At 39.8% G+C, this 15,164-nt stretch overlaps 1 protein-coding gene across 1 annotated transcript in view; it reads left to right on the top strand.

The window, feature by feature from the left end:
• The window catches only part of TEX9 (testis expressed 9), a 119,552-nt gene extending 108,772 nt beyond the window's left edge, over positions 1-10,780 (top strand). Inside the window, exons 10-12 of the mRNA XM_075342737.1 lie at positions 23-157; positions 8,724-8,858; positions 10,201-10,780. Coding sequence (XP_075198852.1) covers positions 23-157; positions 8,724-8,858; positions 10,201-10,278 — 348 coding nt within the window. The 3' untranslated portion in view covers positions 10,279-10,780. The remainder of the gene's footprint in view (positions 1-22; positions 158-8,723; positions 8,859-10,200) is intronic.
• The last annotated feature ends 4,384 nt before the right edge of the window (positions 10,781-15,164 follow it).

The raw sequence follows: 15,164 nt of genomic DNA, 5'->3' as shown, positions 1-15,164 counted from the left end.
CATGTTTTTCGATCTGATTTAGGAACTGGAAAACATTAAGAGAATTCAGAAGCAGTCTGCAAGCAATCAGAGCGCTACCGAGGTTCGCCTGAATAGAGCCGTGGAGGAGGCAGATAGATACAAAATGGAAGTCAATAAACTTAAGCAAAGTAACAAGGTATTTTGATGGAATTTATGCTTTTTGTTTCCTCACATAATGAACATTGTTTTTAGGGAGATACATTAGTACAATATCTTGACCAACACAGGAAGTATTTATAGATGAAATGTACGATGCTGCCATTGTTTCAAACTGAAATATTATTAGTTTTGATCTTTTTTGTACAAAGTATAATGATAATGTTTGCAACTTTCAAATACACATCTAATGTACCATTTACATCTAGAGATTCGTAAAAAGCAGTACAGATCTATGATAATGATGACGGCCCTGCACAATACGCTGCCACTAGATTGCAAATGCCTAACTGTGCTGGCGGTTAACAGGTGATACAATTTAAATATCCTATGGCGTGGATCTGTAACCTTCGGTACTCCAACTTTTGTGAAACTATGTCTCCTGTCATTCCTTGACAGCGACAGGTCCTCGAGGAGCTGACATGACTAGATTTGTAGTCACAACCGCTGGAGTGCCACAGCCAGTACCGGACACCAGCAGTGCCAGAGACTTATTGCTAAACCCAGGGAGGGTTGTGTACTTTGTTTTTATAACAAACTGGAGCAAGGGACGAAGAAAAGGGATAACCCCTTAAGTGACTTCAGTTACCTACTCTCAGGTGTGCTTTGTCTTTGACAGCCAGCAAAGCATGCATTTGGAACATTTTTTTTTTTATGGATCTTGTTTGTGTTTTCTTTACACGATCATCATAGTGTATGTGTATGGCCACATGCACATGTTGAGTACTTGGCCACTATTTTACATCAGTATTTCTTTTTTAAATCATGTAATCTTTATTATCACAGCTTTTTTAAATTTAACACACAAACCAATAACACTCTGTGAAACACCACAGAACAGACTAAGACATAAGAGAGAATACACATGTATGCCACAGGTGTAAAGACGATGATATAAATGCACATTCAATGGGCACATCTCAATAGCAGTATCCATCTTGAACATTAATCGGCAATAGTTAGTGAAGATTAATAAACACTAATACAGTAATATAACTTTTCACTAAGAATGAAATGCAGTTTTTAGGCATAATATAAATCCATGGGGACAGTTGACCCATCCACATTCTTCTAACAGATATCTCGCAAGCTGAGAAAAGACTCTACAACCGGCCCAACCTAAATCTGGCTAGTTCTCTGGACGCCATCCCAGAATGGTCGATCCACAGAGCCTATATCTTGTCAAATTTACTGATACAGTTTAGTTTAATACAAATTTGTTTTTCCATATTAATTACCCAATTTAGTTTATCCGCTTACTCTGACATTCCCTGGGTGTCGTTCGGATATCCAGTGCTGCACCAGCAATTTCCTGGCAACATATAGCATCCGGGCAATTGCCGTCTTACCATAATCATCAATCAACGGATTCTCTACGTAGCCCAATATACACACCAATGACGTCATCTCTATTTCCACCAAATAAACCTTGTTAATAGTGCTCGTTACTTTTTTCCAGAATCTTTCTAGGTTTGGACAGAACCACATCATTTGCAGTAAACCTGCAACATTAACTTTACGTCTATTGCACATAGGGGTAGGTCGTGCACCAATCTCACGCAGGAACTGTGGAGTGCGATATTTGTGATGTAATAGTTACAGCTGTGAGAGCCAATGCGGCTTACTCAAAGACAGGTCCGCCTTTCCAGAATTTCATCCCACTGATTATCCTCAATCTGGCCCACATCTCCTTCCCATTTCACCTAAGAATTTGTTGTCGTTGTCCCCCCAGGATTAGGTGTAAAACATCAATATACAGAGATGAGATAAGCCCTGTGAACCGTCAGTCTGCGCTATCATACAAATAATGAGATTTTAGAGAACCCCTTCATCAAGGGAAAGTCTCTTCGCATGAAGTTAATGTCTCAAGAGACAAAGTGAGTAGCTTGTATAATACTTATGCTAATTCTAATAGGGGGAGGGGATAACTATGAATATATGATCTGCTCCAGTGCACCTGTCACTCAACAAACTGCTCATTTTATTAACTTTAGGTTTTGAAATCCAAAAAAGTAAACATCCGAGCTGACCACTAAGGGTATGTAGAGAATCTGCCTGATAGTGCCAGTATACTTGTAGCTGGATAAGGCACAGCCACAGAACTAGAAACGGAGGTGCAGTTGTCTGTTTCCAAACCATATACATTCAAGTTAAACAAGGCACTCTTCAGGGTTTATTTTGAATGAAAAATTTATAACCAAAAAAATTTTTTTCTGTTGTGAACAGAACGGAAAAAATGTTTGTTTTGGTAATACCTTTTTCATTCAAAATAAACCCTGAAGAGTGCCTTGTTTAACTTGAATGATAGTGCCAGTATAGCACTGGCTTTAGCTTATATACAAAAATCCTGGTGATTGGTTCCCTTTAAGACAGAAATATAGCCCAGTCCATGACCGGAGTATATTACGCTGGCACACGGCAGCTGAGAGGTGTACCAAATTTATTAATGGGTGTCCTTGATTTTTATAAAATCACCATTTTATCAATAGAAGAATATCACTAGAGACCTAGATAATATGCTGGAATGTAGTCCGCCACATTAATGAGCTCTGTCCCACCAATGATTAGTGCAAGAGAGGAGAAACTGGCTTAATGCCGTGCTGCTGCCAAAGTAATAGACTGTTGATTTATTCAATTCTTCTTTATTTTACAGGTCTACGCGTTTCAGAGGTCAGAACCTCCTTCATCAGGACAAAGCATGCTTTGTTGAATTTTCCTTTGTTTTGAGGAAGGTTGCTCTGACCTCTTAAACGCGTAGACCCGTAAAATAAAGAAGTCTATTAAATAATCAACAGTCTATTACTTCGGCAGCAGCGTGGCATTAACCCCATTTCTCCTCTCCAGCATTGAAGTGTAACCCACTTGGGGCTACGGCAGCCTCCATTATCTCAGACTTGCATAGGGGTTGTGACTTACACAACCTCTTTAGGTGAGTGTCTCTCTATGTATATCCCCCTATAATATCTGGTAAGACCCTAGTACTTTTTTCCCTCAGTTTTTACCACCACTGACTAGGAGATTTCAGCCTATGAACAGTGTACATAGAAAGCTGACAATCTGTAATGGGGGGGGGGGGTAATAGAGTTCAGCATTCAGAGAACCAGTAGATCTGCAGGAGATAAAACTGTGATGTTATCTTAACTGCAGCACCTATATAGATCACTGGAATCGGGATCTCTGCCCCTACATCATGATGCTGTCAGATGGGGTAGTAAAATCCCCATAGACCTTAATCTTTAATGTCTACAGGGATCCATGTTAGTCCTCGTTCAGATGAGCATATAACATTGACACGTATAAAATCAGAGCACACACTGACAAATGTAATTCAATAAGACTTGTCTTCGGAGTATGAAAACAGATTGAACATGGAAAAATGGCACACGAATCACAATGTGGATGAAAATCAGATGAAAATTATCTGTTTTATGGATGAAACTTGGACGATTTTTCATACGCTCATTTGAACCCAGCAACAGATGACACGTTGAAGGTATACTTTGTACTTTAGAGTTTTATCCATTCTTAGCAGACACCATAAGAGTGAATGGATAAAAAAAAAAGTTCTGGCAGTCTTTCTTCAGTGAAAAAACACCATGAGGGAAAAAATGCATGCAACTAGGATGATACCTGAGAAAAATAATCTTTCCATTTTTCTCAGATGGTAAAACTTAGATGTGTGAATGTAGCCTAAGGCGGGCTTTGCACGCTGCGACATCGGTAACAATGTGTTACCAATGCTGCAGCGATAGTCCCGCCCCCGTCGCACGTGCAATATCTAGTGAAAGCTGCCGTAGCGATTATTATCGCTACGGCAGTTTCACACGCACATACCTGCCGTGCGACGTCCCTCTGGCCGGCGACCCGCCTCCTTCCTAAGGGGGCGGGTCGTGTGGCGTCACAGCGACGTCACACGGCAGGCGGCCAATTGAAGTGGAGGGGCGGAGATGAGCAGGATGTAAACATCCCGCCCACCTCCGTCCTTCTCATTGCAGCCGGCGGCAGGTAAGGAGATGTTCCTCAGTCCTGCGGCTTCACACACAGCGATGTGTGCTGCCGCAGGAGCGAGGAACAACATCGTACCAGTCGCTGCACCGGCATTATGGAAATGTCGGAGGCTGCAGCGATGATACGATAACGACGCTTTTGCGCTCGTTCATCGTATCAAAAAGGATTTGCACGTTGCGATATCGACTGCGACGCCGGATGTGCGTCACTTTTGATTTGACCCCATCGACATCGCACGTGCAATGTCGCAACGTGCAAAGCCGCCCTAAGGAATAGTGCTTTTCTGTCTCAGTAGTGGCATTAACAAATACACAAATTCTCGGTACATACAGATTACATTGTATGAGATTTTATTTTGAAAAATTACTGTGTTTAAAGGGACTTTGTCACCAGGTTTTTTACAACTAATCTGAAACTAGCATTATGTATAGACAGAGACCCTGATTCCAGTGATATAGCACTTATTGGGCTGCTTGCTGTACTTTTGATAAAAAATCAGAGAACTGCTAGATCTGCAGCAGCGAAAACAGTGATTTTAACAAAAGGACATGAAATAGCTCAGTAAGTGACTAGCATTGAGCGGACCCGGATCTGAAAAATCCGGATCCGCACGGTTCGAGGTTCCGATCCGAGTCTGACCAGTACCAGGGATCCGGGGTGCACGATCCGGATCAGTGTTTTGGTTTTTTTTTTCTCTCTCCTCTTCCTCTCTCCTCTCCCTCTCTCCTCTCTCTCTCCTTCCTCTCTCTCTTGTCCCGGATCCCGTTCCCCATTTATTTATATGGCCGCGGATTCCGGATCGGATCCGGACTTCGGTGGCAGCCCGATCTGGATCCGTGGACCCGGATTATGACTGATCCGATCAACTCTATAAGTGACATCGCTGGAATCAGGGTCTGGCTCTACATTATGCTGCTCTTAGATGGGGGAGCAAAAACCTGGTGATAGATTTCTTTCAAATACTCTATGTACTTTTTTTTTCAGATCAGAAGTGTCCAGTTTTTGCTGCTGTTTTATTCTAGCTGCACCTTTGAATATTCTTTGTTGTTTTTTTAACGGCCATGCAGTTCCAGAGATATTAGCTTTTGTTCTCGTGCTACTTCTTATGGTCTTTACAAGAGGGCATGGCTAACATGGAAATTATGCAGAGCAGCCTAACCCCCCCTTCCCCAGAGAATACTGTGAGCCACACCCCCTTGTAAACACAATCAGGGCTTGTGCGTACGTTGCGTCGTGTCACTGCAGAAAATTCTGCAGTGATTTGACAGCTCTTGTGCGCTTCAAATCGCTGCAGAAACACTGCATAATGGATACAGTGTTTCTGCAGAAAAAATGCCGATTTCATCTGGATGCTGCCTCTGCATAGACAGAGTGGGAGCTGTATCCAAAGCACACGGAAGAAGTGACATGCTTTATTTTTAAATGCAGTGATTTTGTCAGATTTTTAACACTCAAATTGCTGCGTTCAAAAAATCGTGCGCACGGATTATGCACAATCTTCTAGACAGAATGTACTTTATAATAATCACCAACTTCCCAGGGGTCATTCTGGTAAAAATCAGAGATTAATTTTCTCTACAGCACATACAGTGCTGGCCAAAAGTATTGGCACCCCTGCAATTCTGTCAGATAATACTCAGTTTCTTCTTGAAAATGATTGCAATCACAAATTCTTTGGTATTCTTATCTTCATTTAATTTGTCTTCAATGAAAAAAAAGAAAAAAAAAATTTGTCATCAAGCCAAATTGGATATAATTCCACACCAAACATAAAAAGGGGGTGGACAAAAGTATTGGCACTGTTTGAAAAATCATGTGATTCTTCTCTAATTTGTGTAATTAACAGCACCTGTAACTTACCTGTGGCACCTAAAAGGTGTTGGCAATAACTAAATCACACTTGCAGCCAGTTGACATGGATTAAAGTTGACTCAACCTCTGTCCTGTGTCCTTGTGTGTACCACATTGAGCATGGAGAAAAGAAAGAAGACCAAAGAACTGTCTGAAGACTTGAGAATCCAAATTGTGAGGAAGCATGAGCAATCTCAAGGCTACAAGTCCATCTCCAAAGACCTGAAAGTTCCTGTGTCTACAGTGCGCAGTGTCATCAAGAAGTTTAAGTTTTAAACTTCTTACCCCAAGACATAAAAAAGCCAGGCTGGAGTTTGCCAAAACTTACCTGAGAAAGCCTAAAACGTTTTGGAAGAATGTTCTATGGTCAGATGAGACAAAAAGTAGAGCTTTTTGGGGAAAAGGCCATCAACATAGAGTTTGCAGGAAAAAAAAAAGAAGCATTCAAAGAAAAGAACACGGTCCCTACAGTCAAACATGGTGGAGTTTCCTGATGTTTTGGGGTTGCTGTGCTGCCTCTGGCACTGGACTGCTTGACCGTGTGCATGGCATTATGAAGTCTGAAGACTACCAACAAATTTTGCAGCATAATGTAGGGCCCAGTGTGAGAAAGCTGGGTCTCCCTCAGAGGTCATGGGTCTTCCAGCAGGACAATGACCCAAAACACACTTCAAAAAGCACTAGAAAATGGTTTGAGAGAAAGCGCTGGAGACTACTAAAGTGGCCAGCAATGAGTCCAGACCTGAATCCCATAGAACACCTGTGGAGAGATCTCAAAATGGCAGTTTGGAGAAGGCACCCTTCAAATCTCAGGGACCTGGAGCAGTTTGCCAAAGAAGAATGGTCTAAAATTCCAGCAGAGCATTGTAAGAAACTCATTGATGGTTACCGGAAGCGGTTGTTCGCAGTTATTGTGGCTAAAGGTTGTGCAACCAAGTATTAGGCTAAGGGTGCCAATACGTTTGTCTGGCCCATTTTTGGAGTTTTGTGTGAAATGATCAATGGTTTGATTTTTGTTTCATTCTCTTTTGTGTTTTTTCATTGCAAGCAAAATAAATGAAGATAATAATACCAAAGAATTTGTGATTGCAATCATTTTCAAGAAGAAGCTGAGTATTATCTGACAGAATTGCAGGGGTGCCAATACTTTTGGCCAGCACTGTAGTGTTAATTTTCAGCAAATAAAAGCAATAATTCTCAAATATTTGCCTATTGTCAATCAGGATGACATCCTGGGAAAGGTACTAAAAAATGGTTGCATGTGTGTGGCAAGACGAGGTCGATCCTTCGGAAACATACTTTCCCCCAGCCTTTTTTCCACAGTAAACCGACAACAGCATTGGTTGCAAGTGAAAAGGTTTTTATAGGTGTGGGGGATCTAGATGTAATGTATGTCCTTATGCCCAAAATAGAAAAACTGTGATTTCACTTCCTTCTGGTAAGACGCATTTGATAAAATCTTTTATCAATTGTGATACAGATCATGCGATTTATTGTATTGAATGTGCAACATGTGAATTGCGTTACGTTTGATATACGTCTCGTAAAATAAAAAAAAGTGTGGCTGAACACATTGCAAACATTAATAATGGCAATGCTTCATACTCAGGAGCTGCCAAACACTTTATAACTGCACATAGGTGAAGACTGGATAGCTTCTCTTTGTTTGCTATTGAGAAAGTCAATGCATCCACTAGAGGTGGTAACAGGATGAAAAATCTAGCTTTGAGAGAAGCTTACTGGATTCTTACATTAAAAACCAAATTTCCAGAAGGTCTGAACTATAGAAATGATTTATATGAGATATGATATACACATATATATATATATATATATATAATAAAAAGAAAGAGAAAAAAATCTGTTTTTTTTCTCACTCCAACGTGTTCAGTCACACAGTTCATTGCAATGAGATTAATTATGACTTGATCTATGTCATTGCTGGAATATTATTAATGGTACTTTATATGAGATACTGTATACTACGGTGTTTCACAATCCCTTCCCCCTTCTTTTGTCTAATCCTACTTTTTGGTTTTAATCATGTGTTACTAATTGTCTCTAACTATATTGTTCATCTTTGCCTATAAATGTCTAGAGCTCACTAAAAATGTTAGCCTATGATTAAGGACGCTCTTTTGCGTCGGAAACGCGTCAGGGTCTTCTAAATATGGATGGACTTTAATACCATGTGAAAATAAAAGAAATTATTTTACATTTGATGTGCTATTTTTTTCCTCCTATTCAAGTTATAGTCTACTTGGCAGACTTCATGTCGTTGCACTCCATGGATGTGTGGCGACCTATTCCATTGGGCGTGTCAAGCTTTCCTCCACTTCGTTTGTTATTGCACAATCTTCATAGATTGTGCTGGGGACACAGGATGCATGCGCTTGCGCTGCAGTGCTAAACGCTGCGTAAATGCATGAAATTACGCAATGTGCGCACAAAACCCTCAAAGTAATCCCTAAATAAAAAGGCCCATATCTTGGAATCATATGGTGGAGTTTATAAAAAAGAAATGCTTGTGAACAATAAGAATAAAATAGGAGTAGAAATCGGTCACTTGATAATTATCTGAATATTCCCATTTGTCTTTGACATTAGTTGGTCTCTGGTTTTTGTCTATATTAGTAATATATCTTCTTGCATTGTTAAACTAAGTACACTATCCAATTCTGTACTAGGATACAGCCAACCAAGAGAGGAAAAGGATTGAAGAACTGAAACTTGAGAATAAGAAGCTGGAGAAACAGAAAACAGAGTTGATGGCTGGATTTAAAAAACAACTCAAGCTTATTGATATTTTAAAAAGACAAAAGGTATGCGTCAAAGTGAGAAAAACTGAAGATGATCAAGTATAGGAAGGTTTTACACGCCCATAATGAGGTTCCATTATGGAATAATACAAAGACTAGACATGAGCGAACCCGAGGTTCTGTGTTCGTACAAAACACAGACTTTACAAAAACACCAAAGTTTGGGTGTTTTACGTATGTTGACCACTTGCGCGAACATCGCGGTGCTCGGGTCAGCCCAATGTGAGTCACTTACAGTGTTTGAACGGCTCACACTGCGGGTAAGAACAGCAAGATCGGATATAGTGTGCACCAATCAAAAAAAAATAAATAAATGGGAAAATCTGTCCACCTGCCAGCGAAATTGATCTGTTTACGGCTGACTGCACATGAGGGGAGACTCAAACTGCCAAATTAGTAACTTCCATTGGAGTTCAGGCCAAGTACGGGTCCCAAATCAAACTTTGTCTAAACTCCGTCTGAACCCCATGGGACCGAATTCCCATGGGTCCGCTCATCTTTAAACAAGACCTCTCATCCGTCCACGGTACCAATATTAGAGGGCCATGCATAACTCTGGTAGGTCTGAAACCCACCATGTTGTGTATTATTTATCCCTGAAAATTCTGGCCAGGGCCAGGTCCACATGTTGGTCAATTTCCTTTGCCCAAACACAGGCATGTGATAACATAGATGTAAACATGATTTATTATTTAGCATGGCATATTCAGCCCCTCATATTTTAAGTTGTATGCAAACCTCATCCTATTATAAATTAACATATCTTTAGAAATGTTATTAAAATCATCTGGCCTCTGGAATACTTATCAATGGCCCATTTGTCACAGTCCAGTTAGAAGCTGCCTAGATTTCTTATTTGGAGAGTTTAATTTGATATTGTTGGTGGTTGATATCCCCCCTGAGACCCTCTAAGTTAAGTAACACCTGCCAGAAATGGGTTTGAGTAAGTGGAGAGTCCTGTTACATTTCAGGTGCTTTCTGCATTTACTGCTAACATCCATTGAAAATATCTTTTACAAAGTTGGTCCAAGAGGTGTTTTGCTCCCCTAACAAATTCCCAGAGGTCTCTGAAACCTAAAATAACTTTAGTTTTATGCTGCTCTGTGGACGTGAATAATCGAGTTGTTAACCACATTTTACGCACTGACCATTTTACAGCTTTACTACTTGACTAAATGTTTGTTTCGTATGAACAAGGGCAGAATTGAGGATTAATTAATGATGGCCTATTAAAAAAACAAAACAAAATTAAGAGTATATACATTGGCATAGTGTGCAGTGTATGCCTTGTATTTTCTGACATTATGGAGGGTAATTATCCATTTTCCTCATTTACCTCTTACAGATGCACATTGAAACAGCCAAGATGTTATCGTTTACAGAAGAAGAGTTTATGAAGGCATTGGAGTGGGGTGTTTCCTAAAGCTTGAACGCACCTAGAAATTTCTGAACTGTACATAACCCACTTTCTCAATTTCTACATATGGAGTGGTTGGTTCGTAGTTATGCCACCAAAATTTCCATGTCTAAACACGGTGTTGGTGCTTCCACTGCGTGTCACCAGGGTCATTTTTTATGTTGTCTAAATTATGAATAATCTAATAAAACAAAAAAATGCTTATTTTTGTGATTTTTATCAGTTAACCACCCATGACAATAATGAACATCATGGGCATCTGTCTGTTAATGCTCCATGATATACAGTTATAGTAATTTTTATTTCTATAGCGCCAGCATATTCCACAGCACTTTACATTTCAGAGTACTTGTACAGACAATAAAGCCAATACAGAGCAAACACATTCAACAGATACCAATAGGACCTGCTTGCAAGCTTACAATCTATGAGGACATAGGGGAGACACAAAAGGTATCATTGTGGCAATTTCACACACAGCAGGAATGACCTGTAATATCAGCTGAGTATTTCATTTTTATTAAATATATTAATTTTATTATATTCTGCGGTTCTAGTCTTCCTGCCATGATTATCCTAAAAAGCTATCAGATTTTGTATCAACATAAGTGTAACGACCCATAGAATGAATTTAAAGGGTTTGTCTCCATTTAATTATTTTTTTTAATCCATAAACTTTTTGTATGTAAAAATAAGGTCAGCTGTATTTTTCCCCTGCTTTTCTCACCCCAGATGTCTAATACTGCCCCTGTTTTTTTATATGTGGCTGCATTGATGTCACATTATCATGTGCCAGATGCAGATAAACACTTGACTCTGCAGTGATGCCAATGTAGTAGGCACAAGAAGAGTAATAGTCAAAGTGGAAAAATTGTGTTAAAGTTGCAGGGGGTTTCATTTTGCCTTGAACATGTTTGTCCTGTATGGGTGAATACTTTAAAAATACCCAACCCCCCCCCCCCCCACCAGCTGAGTATTGCGGATCCACCTCCTATTCAGTGCTGATGTATCCGATCAGCTCTGCCAGTGACACTGGGCATAGCAGAATACTTTTTCCCCCCTGTAACTAGGGCACTTATGCATGTCCCAGTTACAGCAGGAAAAAAACATAAAATAAGATTTATGGAAAAAAAATATTTTCTTAATAAAGTAGAAAAAAAGAAATTTAAAAAAAATAAACAAACAGTCCCCTGTACAAAAAAATCTGTTTTGTTTTATGCACATCTCGATTTATTCAGTATCAAGTATGAGCACTACGCACAAAAATACATTCACTCACCCACTTTGGCTACTATCAATTCATTTATTAATGATTCTTTGAGAAATGTTCTGCCAAGCTGAATGTGCCCAAGTATAAAAAATCATCAAGATCCATTGTTGACAGTTCCCTTTTGCAATTGTCGACAAATGTCTCAGATATGCTCGATTGGAGACAGTCCAGATAATACAACTGAAAAAAATTAAAACAATATAAAAAGTCCCCTCTAGAAAAAATGACAATTACACTAACTGGTAATATGAATTTCTGGAGCCCATAACAGCACCATGAGAGGGGGTCTGCCTATTAAAACAAGAAATCTGTGAAGACAATAAGGCACAGGCACCCACTATTCCTGAGTGGTTACCAGGAAAGAGGTCACCTTCATGTGGTTAGTTTATACACTTAGTTTTCTTTTTTTCATGCCATACCCAGTGAGATAACACCCACCAATGTAAAGACAGCAGAGAAGGGAGACAATTTAAGAGTGCTATATCATGGGTTCCAGAAAATCAAATTACCGCTTGGTGTAATTATTTTTCCCACATTCAGAACTTTACGACGAAAGGACGTTAGTGGCAGATGAGATCTGTGTTGTCTGAAAAAAGTAGATGATGAAGACCAAGTAGCTGATCCACTTATAGATCAACTGAGTACTAAGGTCTTGTGAGCCCAAGACGTGGACATAGCTCTAGTGTAGTTAGCTGTAAAGTGACTGAACGGAAATAGACATCTACTTATAGGCCCACACGATTGCTTGTTTAACCCATTTAGCTGTGGTCCTTTTGCTAGCCTCATTCTCTTTATTTGGTTCCCCAAACTGAGTAAAAAAAAAAAAAAAGTAATTTAGTTGAAATGAACATGTAACTTCAGATATTTAATGACACCTTGCCATCCAAGCAGTTAAACTCCCTTTTATTTTACCAGTTTAGGATTATCACAAAAGGAGGGAGATACTATTTCCGGAGACCTATGGAGCTTGGTTGTGATTTGGGTTGAAGGCCAATCCTTTAGAATAGTAGTGTATGGAGGATAAATAGACATCATCTGGAGTTCCCAATGCACCTAGCAGATGTAACTGCAATCAGAAACAGCATTTTAGTTTCAGGGTTTTTGAGGAAATATCATTAATCGGGTCATTAGGAGACTTAGTGATAGCCTTCAAAACCAGGTTTAAATCCCATGGAAGCTGTCTGGTAGCAGGAACCTGACAGGACCTGGAAACCCCCTGAAAAAAAATATTAACCCATGGCTGATTAGCGGTTTTATTTTGGAAAATAAGAAAAAAATCTAAAGGGCAAAGACTTTTACTTTAAGGCCTCATTCACACGTCAGTATTTTGCATCAGTTTTTGTAATCCAAAGCCACGAGTGGAACTTGCAGATAAAAATAATTGAAAGATTGACACCTGTTCTGTGTTTTGGAGACACTCCTGGTTTTGGTATACAAATACTGATGAAACACTGTTCAAAAATACTGATGTGTGAATGAGGCCTTAAGGTGCGTAACCCCCAAGTCCTTTTTGAAACTTAATTGGCAGAAATTCAAAATAGACAGGATAGGGATTTGCAGTGTATTAAATGGCTCTATCCCTGAATCAGATCAAAAGGCTTTCCTGGTGCTGAAACATTTTCTTGAGGTGACTGGCTTTCTATATATCTGAAGTATGGAGACTACCTTATCTGATAGGCCCTTTTATAAAAGTAATCTCCGTTCAAGAGTCAAGCAGTTAATCTCAGATTTTCCATCCTGAGTCCCTGACGTGATAAACGGGAATGTGAAATAGGTCTGGAATTTGAGGGAGAAGCCAAGGCACTGTCTCCTGCAAGAGAAGGATCCATAAATTCACTCTTCAGGGAACTTCAAAGGAAAGGTTTGACTTGATCAGCCATCATTTCAGCTTCTTACAAGTGTTTCCAGAGATTGATGTGGGAACTCATATGCACACCCTTCTCCTTCCAACTGCTTAGAATCTGGAGGCATCTAGAATGGCCTTGCACCCACTGTGTCCCCAAAATGCAGGTTAGGGAACGCAAGACTGACATGACCCTTATAGTCCCCTTTGACCACGAGATTAAACCTTTCACTACTTGATGCATTCTCTGAATATTCCTCGCTGTTAGAAAACAACGCATATAGGGGAGTCCAAAGTTGTGCCTAGAAGATAGAAGAGTCTGTCGCTGTAATGGAGTTAGCTTTGATTTTGCATCATTTACGGTCCATCCAAGAGAGGAAATAATCTCTTGCACTCTTTTATAGTATCCTGACACCTACACTGTGTTTGGGGTTATAATTAAAACGTCGTCTTATAATTAGGACCTGGGACACCGTGGAACGTGACAAACTGCTGTGGATCGTATTGAGGACCCCGTTCCTCTGAGTTCCACCACAGGTCCTTGCGTGCGTGAGTGCTCATGTTGCTATGATCAGGTTTGTGTGTGTACGTATACCTGACAGAAACACAGTTCACTGTGGGGAAAGCCCATACACAGTTGACACCTGCCAGCTGTAGCTGTTCGGGGTCTGATGAGTGCGATTGTGAGGTTTGTCTTCTCTCTTCTGGAGCTATCTGCTTTCTTTAATGAAGGGTCCTGCTATATACTTTAACTTTTTTTAGCTGTATGGACATTAATGATTGAACCAGCAAGTAAGGCTTATTTTCAGGGTAGGGATTATATATAAGATATAGTCCAAAAAGGCCAAAACTTCCTGCTAGGTCTTATTTCCAGGGAAACAGAATAGAAAAAGATGTAAATAAAACCCTGAATCTTGTTGAATGGGCTGAGGCACTAGGACATTTTTTTTCAATAGAACAGAAATTTTTAATTCTAGAGCCAATTGGATTTTTCCCTGAGCTGCAGTCTGTAGGAATTTGTCATGGGGGAAGGAGAGAAATTTTAGTTTCAACCCATTTTGTATTATTTCTTGGATCCAGGGATTTGATGACACTGTTTAAATCTCCTCCCTACCGGCCATCAATTTTTGTACAGAACCCCCTTTTTTTTCCTCTTAATCTTCACTCAATCATCCCTGGAGCTTCTATCCCAGATACATCTTCTTTCCCTATGAAAAGACCAAATGGGTTTATTGGAAAAGGAGGGAAACCTTTTTTTTGTCATCAGCAGCCAGGGCCAAAATGTTGTCCAGGAATAAACCAAACATGTCTTCTCACTCAGAGGGAATCACACATAGCCTAGATTTTGAAGCATTATATCCCTTCCAATAGTTAAGCCAGAGGGCTCTACAGGCTGAGATGGCTAGGGATGTGGAATCAGGAATCTGCCTAAAAAAAATCTTCTGTCTTCTGAACAACCCCTATAGATTTATGCCTTATACAAAGTATCTGGGATTTAATTTCTTTTATCTTGACAAACTTTCTACCAATAAGCTTAACCCCTTAAGGACGAAGCCAGATTTGTACTTAATGCCCAGGCCATTTTTTGCAATTTTGACCAGTGTCACTTTATAAGGTTATAACTCTGGAACGCTTCAATGGATCCCGGTGATTCTGAGATTGTTTTTTCGTGACATATTGGGCTTCATGTTCGAGGTAAATTTAGGATGATATTTTTTTTTTATTTGTGAAAAAATCTGAAATTTGACAAAAAAATTTAAAATTTTGCAAGTTTCAAAC

Source organism: Anomaloglossus baeobatrachus, chromosome 4 (assembly GCF_048569485.1).
Source record: "Anomaloglossus baeobatrachus isolate aAnoBae1 chromosome 4, aAnoBae1.hap1, whole genome shotgun sequence".
Taxonomy (NCBI): domain Eukaryota; kingdom Metazoa; phylum Chordata; class Amphibia; order Anura; family Aromobatidae; genus Anomaloglossus; species Anomaloglossus baeobatrachus.
Note: the sequence above shows the minus strand (reverse complement) of the source record. Positions and strands in the feature narration are given on the sequence as shown.